At 40.7% G+C, this 25,670-nt stretch overlaps 1 protein-coding gene across 3 annotated transcripts in view; it reads left to right on the top strand.

Moving 5' to 3' along the window:
• TENM2 (teneurin transmembrane protein 2) overlaps positions 1 to 25,670 on the top strand; it is a 1,365,678-nt gene that overhangs the window by 609,156 nt on the left and 730,852 nt on the right. For all 3 annotated transcript variants that reach the window (XM_033927365.1, XM_033927364.1, XM_033927366.1), the window contains one exon: positions 11,429 to 11,500. In XM_033927365.1, the coding sequence (XP_033783256.1) occupies positions 11,429 to 11,500 (72 nt within the window). The remainder of the gene's footprint in view (positions 1 to 11,428; positions 11,501 to 25,670) is intronic.

The following is a 25,670-nucleotide window of genomic DNA, read 5'->3' as shown; positions in this document are numbered from 1 at the left end:
TCCCTCCTTCCCTCCATTCTGTGCCCCAAGTACATGCCTCCCTCCAGAAGGTGTTTACCTTCTGGCTAGCTCCCATCTTCTTCCAACCACAGTAATTTATCTGCACAAATGCATGGGCAGCACCTCCTATGCACATCCTGTGGCTGAGCCAGAAGCCTTCCCTATGATATGGGAAGAGCTTCCTCCAACATCAGAGGGAAGACTTCTGGCTTAGCCATGGCATGCATGTAGGAGCCGCTGCTGGCAGCTTTGTATAGAGAAATGACTAAGGCTGGAAGGAGGAGGGAGCCGGCCAGAAGGTAAACACCTGCTGGAGGGAGGCACATATATAGGGCACAGAATGGAGGTAAGGAGGGAGAGGGGCATGTTGGGGAATGGGAGGGAAGGAGAGGGGCGCATTGGGACTCGAGAGGGAGCACAAACGTTAAATGTTCAGTTCATTATATAGTAGCTGGAAGAGAACTGGTGAATAAAGAAACAACTTATGGTTAATCACAGCTTTCTTAGCTACTCTGTCAGTTGAGGTCTGATGAAGCATAGTGACATCTGGCTTTCAATATTCCACATTACTTTTATTTGATTGATCAGAACACAAGTGTAGTTGTATAGGAACTCTCAGGCACTGGAAGAAATGAGATTCCTACAAGGAGACCCTTTCATGCAATCAGTTTTAATCAGCTCTACTGACTTAGAGGAAATAGAAAAAGAGTGCGGAAATGTAAAATGCCGTTAAAGTAGCTCTTATAATTCCTACAAGGAGCAGGCGTTGAATGCCCGAAGAACACCATGAACCATTAGTATCAACTGTGAGACTGCTTAAATTATGTGGCCTATTTAACAAAACCCCCCTTTTACTAAGCCACAGTAGAAGTTTCTACCGTGGCCTGGAGCGCTAAATGCTCCAACGCTGCTCCGATGCTCATAGAATTCCTATGCGAGTCGGATCATTTAGCACTCCGGGCCACAGTAGAGCCAAAATTTGGAATGGGTTTTGTAGTTACTGCAAGTTACTAGACAAATTTAATGCACAACAACTGCAAAAGCCCTGCATTTAAAGTTGGGTGCAATCCCAACATTTTGCCGTAGACTTAGCACAGATAAAACAACTGGTTCTCTAAAGGACGCTGATCTCAGTAGATGCCTAAGAGGCAGCCACCGATTGCATGAAGAGAATTGCGTCTACATTGCTGATTTTACAGGCTTACATTTAAGGTGTCTGTCTCGCACCCAAGGCCACTTCAGGGTGAAATCATGCCTACGTCCCACCTTGGGCATGCTTAAGTGTCCCTAAGTGTCTCCATTGAAAATGCTACAGATGCCTACAACGTAGGGATCGGTCTTCACTCAGTTTTTTCTAAAAATGTGTGCTCTGATTGGCCTCCAGATGACGGTAGATGTCCTACTGACATCGGCAATTGGGATGTGCATTTCGAGAATCAGGTCAAAAATGTCTATACTGTGCATTAAGGCCCAGATGCTATAAAAGACGCCTAAAGTTAAGTGCCTTAATGGGTGTACCTAGCCAGTTGATATACCTAACTAAGGCCCCCTTTTATCAAGCTGCTTTTGAGGTTTTTTTATCGCAGGCCACAGCAATAAAAGCTCTGACTTTCATAGAATTCCTTTGAGCCTCAGAGCTTTTACCACAGCAACCTGCAATAAAAAACCCTAACACAGCTTGATAAAAGGGGGGCCTTAATCGACACTGATAACAAGCTTAATTGTCTCAAGAATTGGCATAAATTAAAATGAATTGCTAGTTAGGTGCCTAAGGGCTACATTTACTAAAATGCCCGAATCGGAGCAATCCGTTTCCAATTCAGGCAGGTCCGACTGATTCACAAATCAGTCATATTCAAATGGGGGCGATCGGAGGAACGCCCCCATTTGCGAGCAGGGATTACAAATGTGCAATCCCCGCTCATGCGCAGACCCTGACAGTAGTGTCAGAAGAAGCAGCCTCCTGTCATTGCTGTCAGGGCTCTGCCCTGATCTCTCCTGCCTGCTCGTCCCAACTCTCCTGCTCTCTGCCACCCTTCCCCGCTGTGCAAGCCCGTGGTTTTAAAGCAGGCCTGCACAGCGGGGAATGGCAGCAGAGAGCAAGAGAGTTGGGGCGAGCAGGCAGGCGAGATCGGGGCAGGGCAGGCAGGAGAGTCTGTAGTAGCCTGAAACCCTGGCCCGGCCTGACACCACCCTGAATCAACCCTGACCAGCCCTCCCCCGGCTCATCCATGACCGGCCCACCCCAGGTTGGGACCGGCCCACCCGCCCCGTGTACCTTTTAAATTGTTGGGAGCAGGAGGGGTGCCTGGTACCTCCTCCTCCTTATGACAAGGCTCCTCTTTGGGAGCAGGAGGAAGCGCAAAATCCTCCTGCTCCTGCACCCCCGCCGGCCGCTGTGCAATAGTGGCCTTAGACCACGCCCCAGCGTATCATCTGATGCACAAGGAGGGGCCTAAGGCCCTGATTGACTTAGGCGCCTCAGGTTCTTCCCCCCTTGGGAGGGGCCCAAGGCACCTGAGCCAATCAGGGTTTTAGGCTCCTCCCTGTGCATCACATGATGCACCGGGGTGGGGCCTAAGGCTCAGCAGACACGTCACTGGACCTGGAGGAGCAGGAGGGACTGAGAACCCTTCCTGCTCCTAACATAGAGGTACTGGGGGGCTGGGCAGGGCAGCGGGTGGGGTGGGAGGCCTACAGAGCAGGAGGGACTGAGCACCCCTCCTGCTTCCAACTTTTTGGGCCGTGCCAGTCAGAGGGGAGGGGGCGAGGGCCGGGCCAGTCGGCAGGAGGGGGGGCGATGGTCATGCCGATTGGGTGGGGGGGTGGCAGGATGGGGAGTTGGCATCCCTCCTGCTATATTCATGCGGGATGGGGGGGCAGCATCGGGAATTTTTTTTTTTTTTATTTGTCGATGGTAGGAAGAAGTTGGCATCTCTCCTGCTTTTTTCTTTGGGGGGGGGGCACGTTTGTATGTGGGAGGCATAATTTTTTGACAGGCCTTCCTGACTTTTATTAATTTTTTTTATGGGGCAGATATTTTGGGAAAAAATGAATAAAAAAGATAGGCAGGCCTGTCAAATAACCTGCAGATCTGTCAGTAACTCAGCAGTCGGGTTTGGCAATAGTAGAACCCGATTTGAAATAAGTTTCAAGTTTTATTAAAATTTTGATGTATCGCAATGTCATTAATTCAAAGCGATTTACAATTAAAAACAGGGTCTTAATTATTAACTACAACAGAAACACACGAACATGATGAACTGATACATAAGGGAAGTAGGGAGAACTACAATAAGCCTAGTAAAGGACACATGAAAGGAAAGTACAAAAGGAGGGTAAAAAAAATTGAAAAGAAAATTAAGAACTTTTTTGTTTTTTAAATTCAATTTCTCGGAGCCTAAGACAGAGGACATGTGAGTTTATGCAGAGAATGGGATCAAAAGAGACTCCGATGATTAGGTCTCAAAAGCATCCTTGTACAGCCAGCATTTTAACAGTCCTTTAAATTTACTTAGTGATTTTTCTTCTTTAATAAATGATGGTAAGGAATTCCATATTCGGGGCACTGTAACAAGATTGTATCTTGTCTTGTATTTATTATACTAAGTGATGGAATTACTAGAATGTTTATGTCCTCTGATCTCAAACTTCTAGTAGGAATATATGGAATAATATACCATTCTAATATATTAATGTTAATAATATATTAATGTTCTAATATATTGAATGTTAATATTGCTAATTTGTTAGTGAATCAATCGCTTGGGATTTTGCTAATTTGCACGGAAGGGTCAGGATTGGATCGCTACAGGCTTTAGTGAATAGGGTTGGAGGGAAATTTGGTCGTAAAGGGCTTGCCAACCGATCAGTACACGATCGGTTTGCTTAGTGAATCTAGCCCTAAATCGGTAGATGCCTACCAGATTTTAGGTAAGTGCCTATTAGAAGAGTGGAGGTGCTTAAGGGGGGATTGTGGGCAGATCTTTGGTGTTTTCCTAAATTGGTCTTAGGCACCAGCATTTAGACCAAGAAGATATTGGCATAAATAGAGGGCACCTAGGCTTTTGGCACCTACTATTGTTTAAGTCCAATTTAAGTGCAGCAAGGTGTGATTCTGTAAACGCCGCCTAACTGAAGGTCGACGGCGGCTATGTGTTGCATTCCTTGGTGCCTAATTTTTAGGTGCAGTTTATACAATTGGGGCCAAACTGAATGACTTAGAAGAGCGTGCACTACCATACCAAAATGATAGAACCACAACACACTATGGTCATTGTACACAACAGAAAACAAAAATGTATAGGCCACATACCCTTATTCACGCATTGTTAATCTCCAAGTTAGATTATTGTAATATTGTTTATAAGGGTATTACAAAATGTAATCTTAGGATCAGATACAACTGAATAGATAGTAATACTGGCAGCTTAGCAGCAGAGATTTGTAAAAGTCCGCCTTAATTAGCTAATGAGCTGCTAATTGACATTAACAACCAATTATTTGCAATTGCTGTTAATCGGTGCTAACTAGAGTCAATGGGCTAAATTCACGAACCCGATCCGGGCAGGTCCGATGAATTCACGAAGCTCCAATATGCAGATGGGGGCGATTGGAGGAACGCCCCCATCTACCTTCCCAGTTCACTCGATAGTGACTTCCGGGCCGGCATAGATTTAAAAAAAAAAAAAAAATAGGCAATAATTTTAATGGAACCTTTGGTTTTGTTTTGTTTTCAGTTCAAAAAGTTTTTTATTGAAAATTTTTTACAAAACACAAAAATGAAATATTCAGTACAAATTTGTTGTGCAGTGATACAACAATCAAAAGGTCAGTGGGATAAAGAAATATGGAGAAATGATCAAAAACAGATACACTTATTAAAGTTAAAGCAACATCTGTATGCTATGTAATACGACATTATAGATGTGTACAAATATGCCCAAGCCTGCGAGTTAAAACCACAGACTTGCAGTGCGGGAGAGGCAGGCAGCTGCGTTCGGGGCTGACAGGGCAGACGGAATGGGCTTCAGTGACTGGTCCTCAGCAGTCGCTTTTTTTTTTTTGATTGGGCAGCCCAGTAGGTGTTGCAGGGTTTTGTTTAGTGAATCGCTTCCCTGCCTACTTTGCATGCCGTTGCTCTCATTTGCATGCGCGGATTGGAGGATGAAATGGCACTCAGGTTAGTGAATCAGGTCGGAGGAAAATTGGGTCGCAAACCGATCGGTGCACGATCGGTTTGCTTAGTGAATCTAGGCCTAAGTGGTATACAAATTCTTAAATAAATAAAATCAACATGGATGCTCTAAAACTGAAGAATGTGCAAATGGCAAGGGGGTTTGGGTGGGACTAGAGTGGGTTAATAAAAGAAGTCCCCCCCCCACATACACATTTCAGGAGGGAAATATAAGTTTTTGTCCTAATAGATCAACAGTGTGATTTATACTCGCTCCCTAGGCAGTCTAGGTTTCACAAAAAGTGCTTCTATTGAACAGCCCTCCACTACAGTGCATGATGTCCCCTCTCCCAGTGGTATAGCGAGGTTGAATGGCACCCCCCCCCCCCCCGCTGCACCCCACCCCCCATCCTTCTCTGTACCTTTTTAATTTTCCAGGTGCGAGCAACATCACAAAGTTGCTGCCCGCGTCATGTCAGATCTCCCTTTGACATCACTTCCTGGGCCCAGAAGTGACATCAAACAGAGCCAACACTGACGCAGGCAGCAAGTTTGTAATGCTTCTCGCACAGGGAAAATTAAAGAGGTATGAGGGAAAGGATGCAAGCGGGGGGGGAGGAGCATTACCCCCACACACACCCTCCTCCTTACTATGCCACTGCCCTCTCCCACTCTACAAGGGAAAGAGGCAAGGGATGTGGGGCTGGGTGAATAAACATTCACATTTCTGGAAACAGTTAAGGTAAACATTTACGCTCAGGCACAGAGCAATATAGGTTGCTCTTCCATAATAGAACTGTTTATGTGCCCATTTTGAGCCTTTGATGATATTTTACATATTAACGTATCCAAAATGGATGCTCCAGCACGTCAATGTCCATTTTCCCACATTGTCAGATCCTGCTCTAATTAATACTACCAGAACTCTACTCAGATTGCCCTTTCTAAAACACTGCTCTCTATATAATAAAATAATGACCCCTACCATATATTTAGAGCAACCTGCCCTTTCCAATTGGGATATGAGTTGCCTCCTCCTACCTCTCATGTACATGTTCTTGGATTAGTCACGTCTTACTTTATTGCACTGGTTTTAGGCAAAACCCTTCGGCTTCAGGTTTGCAGCAATAAATTCAGCTGACTGCTGAAATTTGGAACGCTCACTTAATATTGATTCTGAATGTAATAACAAGCGACATGACCTTTCAGAGGGTGTAAAATATGGTTGCCACAACATCTGTGCCACATATCTCACTGTTTAGTAATATGCTGTAACAGCATGGAGCTGGCTTTAAAAGTAAGCTTTATTACCAAGCACATCGCTCCATCTCTCTGGCTTCATTAAAAAAAAAAGGAAGAATGAAATAAAAACCCACACTAAAGTCTTGGGAACCAGTTTAGGCTATAATGCACATTGCTTTTCCTACCACCTAATTTACCCTGCAGTAAAAAAGCTATTTGGTTACTAAGAAGAAAAACAGATAGAAACTTGTTGGGTATAGTCAATTCTATTAGATGCAATGCTGGTCTAATTCTCTTTGACAGTGGGTGGGCATGAGGAAATTTTGCATAGGATGCACTAATTAAAACTCATAATTGACACACTTAATCCCATTTGTTAACCTTGCATGTGCAACAGACTCGCACATTCAGAGACTTCAAGTACAAAAGCGTCAGGAAAAGAATGTTCTCGGTGATGGGCCCAGTGTGGTGGAACTCCCTTCCGAAGGAATTCAAACTAGAAAAGGACATCAAAAAGTTCAAGAAAAGAAGAAAGGTGATACTCTTCACAGAAAACTTTAGCAAATAAAGAAACGTTTAGGGGGAACACGAAAGGGTGAGCTCGCAAATAATACAAAGAAAGACGAGTATACAGAAATTATAATTATATAGTATATCTATATAGATGGTATAAATAGGTAAGATTCACATATATTGTAACACCATTACTGAAACTCATGCAAACCGCTCAGAATTGACTCCCCACCAGTCATTAATAACGGTATAGAAGCTGCCAATAAGCAATCAAAATGACACCACAACTTTCACCATTGCTTTTATTATTGGCTTCAGCTCTAAAAATGTTGTATTAATTAGGCATAACCCAAGGTGGTCTTAATATTGAAAGGAGCATCTGACTCCCTGTCGCATTTGTCCTTTGAAGTATAGGTCTATCTAAAGTATTTCTATATAAGTAGTGCACCAGTTTGTTTCTAGGTCTACATTTCCGATGCCAAGATCTACATTTCAGGCCAAGCTTTTCTAGGTCTACATTTCCAGTGCCAGGGTCTACATTTCAGGCCAATCTTTTCCAGGTCTACATTTCCAGTGTCAGGATCCATATTTCAGGCCAAGCTTTTCCAGGTCTACATTTCCGGTGCTTGCCTTTGTCATGAATCACACCTAAGTAACCGCTTTAAATCCAGTTCACGTAGGGTAAAACTTCTCAAAACAGCTGTAGTTGTATTCTAGCAGCCTTAAAGAATCATAGACTTGAAATGCACATATATTTGTAATGCATGCTAAATAGTTGAATATTTATCTCACCAGATATGAGTATTAAGAAGGTGTAACACTTTGCGTATTTTCCAACTGTAGGTTCTTCAAATTACTGTGCTTCATAAAAAGCAAACCACTTTAATTTATCAAGTGAAGCCATCTTATGTCCTCATTGGGGCTGTTTTACTAATCAGTGTTAAGCTGCATGTGTTAGATGTTAGCTCAGAGATACTCTTGCTGCATGTATATCCCAGGTTGTCAGGAAAGGTTACTTCTGGCTTTGTTGCCTTCATCCCATGATTTTGGAATCCTTCCTACTCTTATTCATGCCTTTATCATCTTGTGCCTGGATTACTGTAATTCAATCTATGCAGGTCATCCTCCTATCCAGCTGCATTGCCTTCAGACATTACAAAACTCTACAATCAGAATGCTTTTCGAGGCAAAATGCTCCGATCCAATCACTCCGTTATTCCTACAATTAAACCGGTTACTTATACGGTATCGAATTTGGTTCCAAATCCTACTTCTCACTCATAAAACTTTGCACTCTGGATGTCCCACTTAGTTTATTCCCTGTGGCCTAGATAGCGTAGTTATCGGCAGCTGCCTATAAAGTGGCCACCGATCACATGACAATCATGTGATGGTGGCATATACAGAATTGCTCCTCTGGGAAAGGTAGGCGCTGAAAATGTTGGGTTTTTTAGGTCTACGTTTCCGGTGCCTATCTTTGTCATGAATCGCACCTAAGTAGCCACCTAATGCCACTTCCGGCGTAAGTTTCAAGTTCATTTAAAATTTGTTATCCCGCTTCTCAAACTTCTAAGTGGCATACAAAGCTAAAATAAATAAAATATTCTCAAAATCACACAAATATCAAGTAAATCCACTGAAAATTAGCAATACTACCAATCCCTAGCATGCTCATAGTTAGACAAGTGTATCTGACTGGTTTGTAGAGATTGAAATACTAGGACCTTTTTTATTTATTTTGTTTACATCACAGAGCCGGCGTGGGGTTGGAGAGGTTGTGACCCTATACTTCTACTAAGACTAAGGGGTCCTTTTATTAAGGTGCGCATTTGGCGAGCGCTAAACCAGTTAGCTTACCTTAATAAAAGCACCTCTAAGTATCTTAATAAAAAATTTGACCCACAACTTAGCCTGTGTTTTAGATTTCGGCCCCTTATGTGATTGAATTTGATACCTCTGGTTTAGGAGGAAAGAGGAGCAGCTCAGTTTTGAACATATTTAGTTTCAGATGACGGCTGAACATCCAGGCAGCAATGTCAGCCAAACAAGCAGAGACTTTTTCCTGGACTTTAGGTGAAATTTCAGGTGTAGAGAGGTAGATCTTGGAGTGATGCTGGAAACCATGGGAGGAGATCAGAGCTGATACATGGTGTACTGCGGAAAGTATTTAACTTACTATATGTACTCGAATATAAACTGAGATTTTTGGGCCAAAATAATTGCCCTATAAATGGTGGGCTTGATTTATATTCGAGCTAACCCCCATCCCGCTGCCACCGCGGGCCTCCAGTACTGCCCTGGTGGTTCAGTGGTGCGGTGAGCTTGAGCTGCTGTCAATCCCTCCCTCCCGACAACTTTGTGCAACTAGCCTGCCTCTTCCCTCCCCTCCCGGTTCCCCTGCAGGTCCAGCAGTGAGGTGGGGCAGGAGCAATTATTTTATGCTCCTGCCCGACAGTCTCGGAAGTGGAAAAAAAATGACTGCTGCGAGATTCTGCGGCAAACTATGCGAGACTTCGCAAAAACAGTTCCAAATGAAAATGGCATTATCTGGGTGTATATCCCTAGTATAGTCCAGTTCTTAACTAATATAATGAAATATTGTCTTTAACACATAACTTGGCTACCAACATAGAACTGTGAAGAAAATGATTTTCTTATCATTTGTATTCTATATCTGCTGGGTACATTTTGCTTTCTTATTGCCAGGGCTAAACAGATGATAATGCAATAGCTAGTTAAATAGCTCTGACAGTCGGCTGCTTCAGCACAATACACCGTACACATATAACTCTGGTAGTTTGTGAACTTATTAAAAGTAGAATCAATATTTTTGACACTAACTTGCTCATGTAGGCGCATCTGGTAGTTGGTAGCTCTTCACTCTATGACCAACATAGTTTAAGTCAATAAAATGTCATTTTCTATTTAAATTGTAAGCTTTCTTTTCTCCACAGCAAAGAGCTTTCTAGACACGTAAACATTACCTCAGTCAGGAAATTGGTTTCATACATTCCCATTTATAATGGGGTCTGTTCTCAATCCTCAAATCACTAATTTTGAAGATTGTACCACAGCATGTTAGATAGACTTTAATTTGGATGCACATTTCAGTTATGTTATGCAGGTGGAGCTTTGATGTTTTCTACTCAGTTCAGATACTGTAGATTTGGCATTAAAGTATGAAGAATTTTAAAATGAGATATATATATATATATATATATATATATATATATATATATATATATATATATATATATATCCCCCCCCCCCCAATAATAAATCTGAATTTGGCTCTTTATTTCATTTTCTGGTCTGTTTGAATCACGGTAAGCAATCTGTTCTACCAGCAAGGATACATTGACCCTGACCAGAATTTTTAAGTTCATCTACTAAATCTGGATATTTAAAGAAATAAAAATGTGGTTCAAACACAGTTGAAACAGGCTTTGGGAATCCAAGCTAATTAGGTTAAAACTCTCTTCCCCCACTCCACTAGTGGACAGTTGTGGTTTTGTTTTTAAGAACAATCCATTAACAGGTAATTTAGACCCAGATATTCAATGTCAGGCTATATCCGGGCACTGGTGTTACATATCTGGACATATGTTGACCACTGACTCTTATATGAGTTCCAGCTGCTATTCAGCCAGTACCTGCATAAATTATCTTTTCCCCCCTCTTTCTCCCCCTAAAACTAGGGAAAGCTCCTTCTCAACAAGGTCTGATCCCCCTTCTGACCCATGCAACATGCTGGATCCTTACCCAACATGAAGCCCCGCCCCATACCATCGGACCTACTTAAATATCCTTGGTGAGCTGTCTGGGCATAGTCCAGTTGATCAAGTGTGGGAGTTCATAACAATGTATTGAGGGGGTGTAAGAACTAGTCTTGTTCTCTCTTTCTTCAGGGGCTCTGTTACTTTCAATTAGTGTAGCAGGAAGTGCAACTCAAAAAACCTCCCCGATGTCTAGTACCACAGAAACAAATCAAACAGGCAGACAGAAGAGTCCCTCACCTTGGGATACAAGCAGAGGCGACAAAGAAAGGCAAGGAGGATGTCTTTACAACCAAAACAAGTCTTAATTAGAAACGGTAGGTCTCAACAAGAATCCCAGTTTCGGCGTTTAAAAGACGCCTTCTTCAGGGGACACTTCGATGAAACGATGCAAGTTCACAATAAAACTGCTTGAGCAGAAAAAATGAGCCGTGCGTGACGCTGTAAAGCGCTGTTCGTTTTTTCTGCTTAAGCAGTTTTATTGTGAACCTGCGTTGTTTCATCAAAGTGTCCCCTGAAGAAGGCGTCTTCTAAACGCCGAAACTGGGATCCTTGTTGGGACCTACTGTCTATAATAAAGATTTGCTTTGGATGTAAAGACATCTCCCTTGCCTTTCCTTGTTGCCTCCACAGAAACAAATCAAGCATTTTTTAAAAATATATTTAGAACATTTTGCATAATAATGGGTTTCAGCAATGTGTTTTTTGTTTTAATTTCCAGGTTTTAACCATTATCTGCATGATGCATCGAGGCCTTACACACAGGAGAAGGAGGAACTAGTTGCTGTGCACAGTAAGTTCTCCAGAGCTTTCCTCATGTGTGCATATATGAGGTGTGGGGGGGCGGGGGCGGGCGGGGGCTCATTTGGATGCTGCTTTTTTCCTACTTCTCATTTCAATCCAGCTTGAGTGTGGCTACTAAATTGAAGTCTCTGCAGTTTCCATTTACTATACCAAGATGCATTTTAAGGATTTGTTTTTTTGCTTCCTTTGCCTCTCACAGGGGAAGTGGCATAGTCTGTACCAGGGTTAGGCAATTCCGGTTCTCGAGAGCCATAGGCAGGTCAGGTTTTCCGGATAACCACAATAAATATGCATGAGATAGATTTGTATCTCAAGGAGGCATATATATTCATTGTGGATATTCTGAAAATCTGACCTGCCTGTGGCTCTCGAGGACTGGAATTGCCTACCCCTTGGTCTGTACCATATTAGTCATTCTCATAAACCAACAAGCCAGTCTAAAAATAAGAAGTTGATATATTAAGAACAGTATAACAGGAAATCCATGTTACTCTCATGATATGTGAGATTTTATGCGCTAAAGATTTATATTACAATTTAACTAACTATGGGGCTCATTTTCAAAAAAGAAAGATGTTTAAAAAAATGGCATAAACCGGCACTTGGACATTTTAATCGTCAAAACATCCAAGTGCCGAGTTTCAAAATTGACTTCCTAGATGCCCTGCAAGACTTGGACAATTTTATTTTTAATAATACATGAAAACATTGGACATCATAAGGACCAAGACGTCTAGATAGGTGATTTAAAAAAAAAAAAGATATCTAGCAGTTTCAAAAATTGACGTTTTTGCCGCCTGGTTTTTGGATGCACTTCTCAAGATGTCCAAATCAGACTTAGACGCACTATTGAAAATGGGCTCATTTCCAAAGCAGTTAGACAATGGCACTTTGTGGGTCTAAGTGTTTTGAAAATGAGCCTCTCAGTTTATGCCCATTGAGAGAAATGGGTGGTTCCGTCAAGCCAGTTTTGGGCTTTGCAGATTATATAGGCAGTGCAGCCAAATAAGTGCTTTTTATATGCTATTAATAAAGGTTGATGAATTTTTGTATATCTGGGTGAAGCAAGGGGTCTGAAGATGGAATGTTTCATTCATTGTACTACTGTTGTTATTGTTGGGACATTGCTGAAGTCCCTTGTTCTTTCTTTGTTTCAGTGATGAGTTCCCTGTGTGCAATATAATTCTTAAAGATTTATATTAAACAAATGTTAACATGCCTTTGAGATAATTACATAATATTTTCTATATTTATATGCATTATAAAAAATGTCAAATTCATCCAATCACTAACCATTCTAGCTGAGGCACAAAAATTAATTCATGTGTTTATGGGAGGAGGGAATTGAGAGCTTTATTGAAAAATGTGTGAACTAGACAGAGAATGCATCAAAATAAACACTGTTGTAACATGTGGAGGGGCATTTTCAATATGACATCTGAATCTGAGTTTAGACGTTTTGGGGGAAAAACATCCAAAACTCCAGTAGAAAAGATGACCATTTACAAACCTTGGTATTATCCACAAAAATGCAAAACCTACCTTCTAACAGTTAACCCTTCGACAATGTCATTCACAAACATATTGAACAGAATCTGCCCCAACACCGATCCTTGATGCATTCTACTACTCACCATTCTTTCCTCTGAGTGATTTCCATCAATCACCATTCTCTGGCACTAAAGGAGGACAAAGCAATCGCTGACAAACTGAACACATTTTTTGCATCTGTATTTACCGAAGAAGATGTACACAGCATACCGGAACCCATTAGGCTATATGCTGGAAACGAAGACGGAAAGCTGACAGGATTGACGGTCAGTCTAGAAGAGGTATGTAGGCAGATTGATAGGCTTAAGAGCGATAAATCCCCGGGACCAGATGGCATTCATCCGAGGGTCATCAAGGAACTGAAAGGGACCATAGCTGAACTGCTTCAACTAATAGCCAATCTGTCGATCAAATCAGGAAAGATTCCTGGAGACTGGAAGGTGGCGAATGTTACACCGATCTTCAAGAAAGGTTCGAAAGGAGATCCGGGGAACTACAGACCGGTGAGTCTGACCTCGGTACCGGGAAAGATGGTAGAGTCAATGATAAAGGACAGCATCATTGATCACCTTGACGGACATGGGCTGATGAGGACCAGTCAGCATGGTTTTAGCAAATGCAGATGGTTTGACTGTTGGCATTGGGCAGTCACCGTGCTGCCTAATGCCGTCTGAATATCGGGGTGTTAGAGAATAGTACTTAGGTAGAATACTACCATAAACAGTACTTGTTAGTAAATATACCTGGGTAAAATTAACAGCATAAAGACGTCCAGTCAGTATTAGTACAGCCCTTCAGTATCCAGAGTTGTCTGGATAAATAAGTGGACAGTGTTAATATTCAGAGCTATCTGGTTAAATTTGAGCAGAGCCCCTGGAATGAATCCTATGCTACCTCTCTGGCAGCAACTAATTTTTTTTCCCCCCCGCTACCGTGTTTGTTGGACAAAATTGATATTGTTAGGGGAAAAGGGATTTGAAAATCAAAGATTTTTCAGGTCAGCTTCCAAAATTACCTTCACTGTGATAGTCAGCCTCATAGTGACTAGCAAAGTACATAGGCAAATAATATTGCAGTGTGTTCTTCTGTTATGGATCATTCACTGATTCTATGGTTAATATGAGCAGAGTGTAGCTTTTATCCTGCCAAGAAAACAGATCCCAGCCTTATATATTACGCCTGATATGGACGTTGTCTAAATGAATGTAGTTCACCTTGGTTTCTTAGTAATGGACTAACACAAGCTTGATTCAGCTCTTTGTAAAACCTGTAAAAGTGACATTATAGTAATTTGTGCGTGATCCCTTCATTTTGGTCTTATAAAAAGCCCCATTTAATGAATAATGACCTAAATTTCTGGGTATGGAGACTTCTGAACCAGTCCTCATCCACCCTTTAAAATATGTCTGTCACTGATTTATCTCTACAACAGGAGAGAGAAGAAAATATTCTATGTGAACTTCTCTGGCAATAAGATAAATCATGATTTCACAGAATTTTCAGGCCCAAGGATACTTTGTTATTCTATAAATATTGTTTGATATAAGCATACAAGTATTTAATAACATAAGAATATCCACACTGGGTCAAACCAATGGTCCATCTAATCTAGTTTCTTGTTTCCAACAGTGGCCAATCCAGGTCATAAGTACCTGGCAGAATCCCAAATAGTATCAAGTTTCCATGTTATTGATCCCAGGGCAAGCAGTGGCTTCCCCATGTCTATCTGAATAGCACATTATGGACTTTTTCTCCAGAAACTTGAGCAAATCTTTTTTTTAACACCCAGATACACTTGGGGGTCCTTTTATAAAGCCGCGCTAGCGGGGTTAGCGTGTCGGACATTTCATCACGCGCTAACCCCCACGGCAAGCAAAAAAAACTAACACCTGGTCAATGGAGGCATTAGTGACTAGCGCGGCAGGCGGTTTAACACGTGGTATTCCGCTTGTTAAACCCCTACTGCGCCTTGATAAAAGGACTCCTTAGTACTATTACCACATTCTCTTGTAATAAGATCCAGGGCTCAAGTATTTGTTGAGTGAGAAAACATTTTCTTCTATATTTTAAAAGTACTTTGTATTACCATGTAACTTCAAGGAGTGTTCTCTGGTCTTTGCCCTTTTGTGACAACATAGGTCAAAGAGCACACACTTAAAATTCCATATATAAAACACATATGTAAAAGAAAAAAAACAGATACCACTCTCTAACAGACCACATTAGACCTGCTATGAAGCATGTTTAGGCTTTGTCAAATGGTTCCGATTGAGCAGCACTCCACTGCAGGGATTAGGCGAGGCTGCCCAATTAATTCAATGATTTTTGTCCCACACCTCCTCCTCAGAAGCCAAACTGGCAAGGGATACTGGCAAGTGACAACATCAGGAAAATGCACATTTAGGGGGGAATTCATCAAGGAGTGCTAACCGATTTAATGTGCACTAAGGGACAAATTCTATTAAGGAAACCTGTCTGTCTCCTTAGATGCTGTCTGTCTGTCTTTCTTTATTTCTCTCTGTCTCCTTGGCCGCTGTCTGTCTGTATTTCTTTATTTCTGTCTCTCTCCTTGGCCGCTGTCTGTCTGTCTCCTTGGCCGCTGTCTATCTGTCTTTATTTCTGTCTCTCTCCTTGGCCGCTGTCTGTCTGTATTTCTTTATTTAGATCACTCTCCTTGGCCATTATATGTCTGTCTGTCTTGTTTTTTCTGTCTCTCTCTCTCCTTGGCCACTATCTGTTTTTTGTTTTTTTTTCTCTCTCTCTCTCCCTGGCCCCCTGTCCTTGTGTGTGTGTTGTCTTTATTTATGTCTGTCAGTCTATCTCCCTGCCCCCTGCCTGTATGTCTCTCATGCCCCTTCTCCCACCTATCTGTCTTTCACTCCCACCTACCTGTCTTTCAGTGTGTGTGTCTCTATTTCTGTCTGTCTGTTGATGTCCCTGCCCACTGCCTGTCTGTTTATCATGCCCCTTCTCCCACCTACCTTTTTCTTTTTTTTATCATGTTATATTGTATACAATGGAAAGGGCTACCGGCGCACAGTAACCGCCACAGGATACAGGAAACTGCCACGCATGCACTCATAGCAAACCGTCATGCACACACGTGCTGCACGTGGCGAAAGTGCGCACGCTTTAACATTTTTCTGCCACGGATCATGGAGGCAGGGATCACGGAAGTAGGAGTGTGCATGCGCGCTTAGGGTTTTATTATTATTGATAAGTTGTCTAGCCTAATACAGCTGGCACGTGGTACAAGAAAAGGATACCCTCTATTTCCATTAATATTCAACCTGACTTTGGAGCCATTATATACTACACCGGACTCACTACAATATATTATGGAGGTAATTGGTAGTTTCTCTTCTATTTCTGGCTATAAATTAAATACATCAAAAACAGAAGTGATGCCTATAAATTGTCTGGAAGTGGGAGATATTCTCAAAGATCGAAGCCTCCAATGGTCTCCATTCAAGATTAAATACTTGGGCATTTGTTTTGGTCTAATGGTTGAGGAAACAATTGCATACAACACTACTTGTGTGCATGACGATATAAATAAAGTGACTACATGTTGGTCTCCTCTGAATTCAATCAAAATGATGATTAAGCCAGTAATTAACTATGTTCTTAGTATGTTGTTCATACTTTTTGCTAAATCAGTATATAAAAAGATGGAGGTTACTTACTAAGCTTTTGTGGAATAATAAGCCACCTAAGATAAGCTTTAAAAAACTCAAAGCTAATAAAAACCGTGAAGGCGTCAACTTTCCAAGTGTCTATGAATATCACTTGACATTTGTTCTCGGACAAAGCTCAAAATGGATAATGTCAGACTTGCAAGTACCCATATCAGCTTGGATCAAGTTTGAGCGGGCAACTTTGGGAACCCCATTGTGGATGTTACCATATGTGGATGTTAAAGGTGAAAGGAATAATAATCCTTTGTTAATATCATCTAGAGAAGCATTTTATGAATTAGAAAGAACCGTTAATATTCTCTTTCTCATGTTTGTCACACTCACTCCATGCATAAATTTAATTTCTCCTGTATTTTAGAAATAGTCTCTGTTTCGGGAGATTCCTTTTTTTAAAATTCTTTATTCATTTTTAAACTGCAGTTATGCACAATAATTAATACATTTACATAGAATATTAAAATTAAGGCACAATAACCTTTCAAGAATTATTTCCTCCCACCCTTCCAAGAATGAATCAATAAATAAATACCTGTAAACAACCTAAAGACACCTCTTTAAATCAATTCCAAAGCGTACCCCTTTCCCCCCAAATGTGTATGTTTTAAAAGATCATCTAAAAAAAATCAGTCCTTACAGTATTTAGTTAATGGTTCCATACATTTTTTATAACTTCCCTGTTGAATGGCCATGAACCGTTCCATTTTAAAGACATAATGGAGGGACTCCCACCAGAATGAATAATTTAATCTGTCCCAATTTTTCCAGTTTTTTAAAATAAGCTGCATGGCAACCCCTGTCATTATACGAAGAAGTTTGTTATTTTTCACAGATATTTGACTCTTTGCCCTCATAAATGTATCATACAATAATACCACTGGATTCTTTCTAAAATACTTGTGAAACTTCAGATGTTCTGACATGGAAGTCTCAGTCCTTACTTCTATATCATAAGAACATAAGAATTTGCCTCCGCTGGGTCAGACCAAGGGTCCATCGAGCCCAGCGGTCCGCTCCCGTGGCGGCCCATCAGGTCCATGACATGATTCCTACTCCCTTATATCCTGAAAAACCCCTTTTCCCCTTTTATCCTTTCCAAAATATTGAAGAAAAAAAAATATTTTCTAATATTACCTAAAAGAGAAGTCCTTAGGTCATTATTGAGATGGCTTGGAGAAATCCACTGCTTATTCCTAGGATAAGCAGCATAAAATCTGTTTTACTGTCTAGGTTGGTCCCTGTTGGAAACAGGATGCTGTGCTTGATGGACCTTTGGGCTGTCCCAGTAGGGCAATTCTTATGTTCTTATGTACCTCCAGAAAGCAGTTAGTTTAGTAAGATTTAAAAAAGGTTTGGATAATTTCCTTAAAGTTCATTAGCCAATAAAAAGATGGATTTGGGAAAATTTCAAGGATTTTTTTTTTCCTTCCCCCCTTCTTCACATAAGTTCATGTCATCCTTTTTCTTCTTCTCTACCCATTATTTTAAGTTCTTGTAAACCGTGTTGAGCTCCATACTCATGGAGATGATGCAGTATATAAACTTAAGGTTTAGATTAGATTAGGATAAGAAGCTTAAAATCTGTTTTACTCTTTGGGGATCTTGCCAGGTACTTGTGGCCTGGGTTGTCCACTGTTGGGCCTGATTGACCTTCAGTCTGTCCCCAAATGGCAATGCTTATGTTCTTATGTTGATCCAGTAAAATGTATCACTGTGTGAAAGAAGGGATACACACATTTAGAAAGCTTTTAAATCCGTCCCTCCGATTAGGTCAGAATATGCCACTATTGAGGTATAATATGGTTTAGTATAAAGGAAAGTCTTTGCATCAGAGGCACTGGACGATCTTTGTGGCTGGAAAGGTCAAGCCAAAAATCTGTAGTCCCACCCCAGCATTTCAATTTGCTGATATTGTTTTGAGCAAAACAGTCATTAGACCATGAACCAATCAGGCTCCCCCATTCTGCTCCCTGTGGTGTGTCTCATCTAAAGATGATAACATTTTACTCACTCAACCAGTGGTTTTCTCAACTTTTTATATTCTACCCCCATTTTTCTATAGGGGTGAGTTGAATGAAGTAAATTTGCCTGTCAAGATAAGGTGGGAAGAGCAAAGTTTAACCCTTCAATAGAAACCCATGCAAGGTGGGTCTACCCTGCAGGACACAAATGTCCTTCAAGCACGTATCATCCACCAAGTGTCACCAGATCTAAGCCCAGGCCTTAGCAACAATCCTATCACAAAACGATGTAGATGTCCTATTTCTATTTTAAGCAGCACATTTTCTGCTACAATTCTGCCTTGCATTATGCTTATTAGTAGCTAGCAAAGGGTGATTTAATATAAAAGCATCTGTCCAGCTGTACAGATAATAACTTTAATGCATATATGCCTTGCATTAGTAAACAGTGTTAGAAAGAGGTATATAAATATAGACTCTTCCATTTCGGTTTCCTTACTCATTCCTAAATCTATAAAAGACTTATATTGCGGCCTACTATTTTCTTAGGAAATCTAAGTTCACTGATTATTCACCTCAAAATTTTGCAAGATATAAAGTAAATGCTAGTTTTAATACATGGGAAACAAGTTCAAGGGGGTCCCGGGTCCCCTCCCCCCCCCCCATATATTGGAGCCAAGAGCTATTTAAAAATGATGCCCTGTAGGGAACCAGCTTTGCAGCTTTTTCACTGCCATCCTCATCATAGATGTTGTAGGTACAGCTGCTTTAGCATTAAAGAACCACAGAGCTGAATGGGAGACCGGAAGCTCAGAATAATGAAAAAAATGACACCCCTCCCCCCCCCCCACCCCTCAGCTAAGTTTGAAAACTTTGTTGCCATTTATATCTTAAAGGTATTTAAAATTTCTGGTTGAAATCTTCCCTGTCCTGCCAGAGAAAGAACGTTTTAGATCTTTAAATCTGTCCCCAAATGTTTTATGATGAAGACCAATGATAATTTTAGTTGCCGCTCTCTGGATCAACACTATAAAATGTATATATTTATGAAAGTGCAGTACCCAGACGTGAGCACAGAACTCACCGGAGACTTATACAGAGGCATTATCGCCTCTTTTTTCCTGCTGGTCATTCCTCTCCCTATCCACTTAAGCCTGGGCACCTCATGTGTGCTGCACTGTCTGCTATTCCGGATTAACACAGTGGCTGAATGAGAAACGGAAGAAAATGCCTTTCACTGTGCCCATGGTATAGCGTGAACCAAGAAGAAACAAGCCAAAACTGCAGATATGTACAACGATGTAGGCAAAATTTATTGTGACAACAAAACTATATATTAAAACTTTTTTACCAAACAGGGGACCCAACACGGTCCGTGTTTCGGACAACCTTCATCAGGGGTCCATGGTAAAAAAAGGAAAAAACATATGTCACAACAAATGTATATAATAAAGCCAAACTGATGTTATGTCATGCTGAGAGTCACTGTGAATAGTAAAAATCGCTAGCGTGACATAACATCAGTTTGGCTTTATTATATACATTTGTTGTGACATATGTTTTTTCCTTTTTTTACCATGGACCCCTGATGAAGGTTGTCCGAAACACGGACCGTGTTGGGTCCCCTGTTTGATAAAAAGATTTTAATATATAGTTTTGTTGTCACGATAAATTTTGTCTACATCGTTGTACATATCTGCAGTTTTGGCTTGTTTCTTCCTGGTTGGTTTTTTCACTGCAGAAAAGGTTGGACTCCCCTCTTTTTGTTTCTATAGCATGAACCAACAAATCATTACTCAGACTTATTTTTGCAAGACAAAAATTGATGATTCACAAAGAGGAATAAATCAAAAATTGTGTATCCTGATTGCCCGTCAGCAATTAAACCCGTTCCTCATGACACGGAGAATCTAATTCCTCCTTCCACATCTGCAGCACAATGTTCCGAAAGTTCAGATGAAGAATGTCACTTAAAATGCACTTCTTACATTCACCTCGACTTCTTCCTACCCAATCTTGGTGATGTCAGCTATGAGCATGGGGAAAGATTTAATCAAGGTGATGGAAAGCAGATATCAGAGAAAGTTCAATCCCAGTATGATGGGAGACTGTTGGTTCTTGCAAAGAGAGTAGAAGCGTAAAAGCAAACATTTCTGAACATGCTGACATCACTTTTGCGTGAGTTAAGAGAGGCGTAAATATATGCTGTAACATGTCTCCTCATTGTCTTTGTGTTTGTATTCAGAGTAAACTCCTTAACACAAGTTTGGTGGGACACAGTTCATACTCATAATATGCCAATATGGCAAACTGTCTAAAAAATCAGTAACTTCTATCTCAGAAATCTGACATGCCAGCTGAATTTCATAAGAACATAAGAAATGCCCCTGCTGGGTCAGACCAGATGTCCATCCTGCCCAGCAGTCCGCTCACGCGGAGGCCCTCAGGTCAAAGACCAGTGCTCTAAATGAATCCAGCCTCACCAGTGTATGTTCCAGTTTAGCAGGAACTTGTCCAACTTTGTCTTGAAACCCTGGAGGGTGTTTTCCCTTATAACAGACTCTGGAAGAGCTTTCCAGTTCTCTACCACTCTCTGGGAGAAGAAGAACTTCCTTATGTTTGTACAGAATCTATCCCCTTTTAACTTTAGAGAGTGTCCTCCCGTTCCCCCTACCTTGGAGAGGGTGAACAGCCTGTCTTTCTCTACTAAGTCTATTATCTTCAGTATTTTGAACGTTTCGATCAAGTCCCCTCTGTCTCCTCTTTTCAAGGGAGAAGAGGCCCAGTTTCTCCAATCTCTCACTGTACGCCAACTACTCCAGCCCCTTAAATATTTTAGTCGCTCTTCAATTACAGATCTGAAATCAGCGTCATTAAATTAACTAAGAACACTTCTTAAGTTCTCAGTAGCAAAGAAAAACTTTTTTCTGTTGACCAGTGTTATCCAACTGGAACAATACATATATGAAATAGTAAAACTGGCTCCAGTTTTACTACTTTTTATATGTATTGTTCCAGTTGGATATTTCATCTGCAATTTGTGTCTAGTTTCTTAACTTCATTTATGCAATGCATCCATTTTTTTATAAATTATCCACTACTATTTTTATCCTACCCCATCTGTTTACCCATCTCAAGATCATATATACAATTTTCCATGCATCCTGCTTTCATTTTGTACACAGAATTTCACCCCATAACTTTACCATTTTCTTGTTTTATGGCAGCATAAATACATTATATTTTTAGCATTCATTTGAAAAATGTTACAAACAAAAAGTCAGCTTTGAAATTTAAATGATCTTACAAAACAAATCCACTAATTAACTTTCTACAGAAGAGAAAATTAAGCAATTTAAGGAAATATTCATGGCTAAAATACGTAACTAAGAAAAGGAAAAAAATGTAGAAGGTAGAGTTGAGCTGCATTTTATAGAAAAATAAAAGATGACGGCAGAAAAAGATCATTTGGCAATGCTTTTTGAGTTAGATTCAATAAATGAAGCCCAAAGTTAGATGCCGGAATGATCCATGGTAAGCTACTATTCTGTAAAGAATATTATCCAAAGCCATTCCTTATAGAATATTAGTTTAACACACATTTTGCACATAACTCTGGGCACAAGCCAAAAGTTGGGTTTAATGTGGGTGTTAATTCAGGGGAGTTATGCAGGTATTCCATAACATCATGCCTATTTCTGGGAATGCCCCTGACCCACTTATGCCATTCCCTATGGGTGGCTTATACATGGCAGATCTGCGGAATAACTCCTAATTACTGCCATTCAAGTGCTTCTTAACTTCAGTAATTGATTGTTATTGTAGACTGTGATAAATTGTAGGCGGACCTTAGCAAATTGGAAGACTGGGCGTCCAAGTGGCAGATGAAATCTAATGTGGACAAATGCAAAGTGATGAAGAACCAGAATCATAGTTACCAGATGCTAGGGCCCACCTTGGGCTAAGAAAAGGATTGGGGGTATCATTGTAGATACTACGATGAAACCTTTCGCCCAATGTGATGTGGCAGCCAAAAAAGCAAACAAGATGCTAGGAATTATTAGAAAAGGGATGGTTAACAAGACTAAGAATGTTATAATGTCTCTGTCACTGCATGGTAACATAGTAACATAGTAGATGACGGCAGATAAAGACCCGAATGGTCCATCCAGTCTGCCCAACCTGATTCAATTTAATTTTTTTTTTTTTTTTTTCTTCTTAGCTATTTCTGGGCAAGAATCCAAAGCTATACCCAGTACTGTGCTTGGGTTCCAACTGCCGAAATCTCTGTTAAGACTTACTCCAGCCCATCTATACCCTCCCAGCCATTGAAGCCCTCCCCTGCCCATCCTCCACCAAACAGCCATACACAGACACAGACCGTGCAAGTCTGCCCAGTAACTGGCCTAGTTCAATATTTAATATTATTTTCTGATTCTAAATCTTCTGTGTTCATCCCACGCTTCTTTGAACTCAGTCACAGTTTTACTCTCCACCACCTCTCTCAGGAGCGCATTCCAGGCATCCACCACCCTCTCCATAAAGTAGAATTTCCTAACATTGCCCCTGAATCTAATGGTGTGACCTTACCTTGAGCATTGCATTCAATTCTGGTTGTCATATCTCAAAAAAAGATATAGCAGCACTAGAAAACGTTCCAAGAAGAGTGACCAAGATGATAAAGGGGATGGGACTCCTCTAGTTTAAGGAAAGACTAAAAAGGTTAGGACTCTTCAGCTTGGAAAAGAGACAGCTGAGGGGAGATAGGATTGAAGTCTACAAAATCCTGAGTGCTGTAAGAACAGGTACAAGTGGATTTATTTTTTTTTTTTTAAATCCATCAAAAATTACAAAGACATTGGGGACACTCGATGAAGTTACAGAGAAATACTTTTAAAACCAACAGGAGGAAATATTTTTTTCACTCAGAGAATAGTTAAGCTCTGGAACGCGTTGCCAGAGGATGTGGTAAGAGCAGTTAATATAGCTGGTTTAAAAAAAGGTTTGGACAAGTTCCTGGAGGAAAAGTCTATAGTCTGCTATTGAGACAGAAATGGGGGAAGCCACTGCGTGCCCTGGTTCGGTTGCATGGAATGTTGCTACTATTTGGGTTCTTGCTGGGTACTTGTGACCTGGATTGGCGCTATGAAGATGAGATACTGGGCTTGATGGACCATTGGTCTGATGCAGTAAGGCTGTTCTTATGTTCATACCTAGTTGCTTTTCTATCTCCAAATACTTCTAGTAGATTACTCTGCTTTGTCCCAATAATTGTATTTGCATGTTCATATACAAGGAAGCTAACATTGTCCTATTTTGGTCCAACATAATGGAATCCCTTCCCCCCCCCCCCTTTTCTTTATGTCTGGAGGGGGACTGCATGAAATTCCAGAGGACAGTCAAACTTGGTTGTTTACTGATTAACAATTCTGATGGCTGTAATGTATTAGTTTAATATTTAATATTATTTTCTGATTCTGAGCACAGAGGATTTAGAATCAGAAAATAAGATTAAATATTGAACTAAGGCTAGTACTGGGCAGACTTGCACGGTCTGTGTCTGTATATGGCCGTTTGGTGGAGGATGGGCTGGGGAGGGCTTCAATGGCTGGAAGGGTGTAGATGGACTGGACTTAACAGAGATTTTGGCAGTTGGAACCCAAGCACAGTACAGGGTAAAGCTTTGGATTCTTGCCCAGAAATAGCTAAGAAGAAAAAATTAAAAATTTAAATTGAATCAGCTTGGGCAGACTGGATGGACCATTCGGGTCTTTATCTTCCGTCATCTACTTTGTTACTATGTTACTATGTTTGTTTTTATTCTTTAGCATCGTTTTAATATTTTATTGTATAACGCTCAGATTGTACTTTAATATACCATTCTTTGAAAACATCAGTAGATGAGTGTAATCAAGTCAAAATTACAAAAATCAAAAAAGAAAATGTGGACCTAAAAGAGACAAATTTTGAAACATCAATTTGTTTAGTTGGAAAGATCTAGTCGTCTGTCTTGTGTATGACCACAGCCCGGTGATCAAACCCTGTTGTATATTATTGCCTAATTAAACAGAGCCTTCTCATTAACATGATCTGATGTATTCACTTCCCACATGTTCTGCCACTTATAATGATAATTGTTAAACTTGGAAGATACTTTCTGACACATGCTAAGTGGAAACCAGGCATCATGTACAGTATGTCAAATGATAAGTAAATTAACGCTAGCTTTTACAAAGCTGTGGTAGAGGTTTCTACGAATTCTTATGAGCATTGGAGTATTTACCTCGCTGGCCCATGGTAAAAACTTTTACTGTGGCTTTGTAAAAAGGAGCCCTAGATTATTTAATTGTCATTAATCCCTCCCCATTTTAATAATAATAATAAGGATTTTATTCTTATATACCGCCAAAGCCGTGGTAATTCGAGGCGGTTTACAACAAAGAAGAGCTGGACAAACAGCAAATACAGGTACAATGTAAGATCATCAAAATACAGGAGAGCAGGATACAGAAGTGAGGCATAAGAGATTTTACAACACCACGGCAGAGGTTTTTAGTGCAGGCCGGCACACTGGATATGACTGATTGAAAAAGAAATCGGCAAACCAAGAGAGGCAGGAGAGCAATAGTGAATGATCAACCAAGTCAAAAGCAGCAGATAGATCCAAGGAGACAGGGAGGAAAATATTATGCTTACCTAGATGTGTATATTTATCAAAGTTATCTAAGCAGTTTTTTTACAATCAGGTACTCAAGTATTTTCCCTATCTGTCCCAGAGGACTCACAATCTATCTAATGTACCTGGAGCACAAGCAGCATGGGATTTGAACCCACAACCACTCCTTCCTCATCTAAGGGATCAGTTACAACGGTTTCAGTACAGTGATAGACTCTGAGACTAAACTGTCTTGGGTGTACAGCAAGCAATTTTTTCCACTTATGTGGAAAATTA

This window comes from Geotrypetes seraphini, chromosome 18 (assembly GCF_902459505.1).
Source record: "Geotrypetes seraphini chromosome 18, aGeoSer1.1, whole genome shotgun sequence".
NCBI lineage: Eukaryota > Metazoa > Chordata > Amphibia > Gymnophiona > Dermophiidae > Geotrypetes > Geotrypetes seraphini.
Note: the sequence above shows the minus strand (reverse complement) of the source record. Positions and strands in the feature narration are given on the sequence as shown.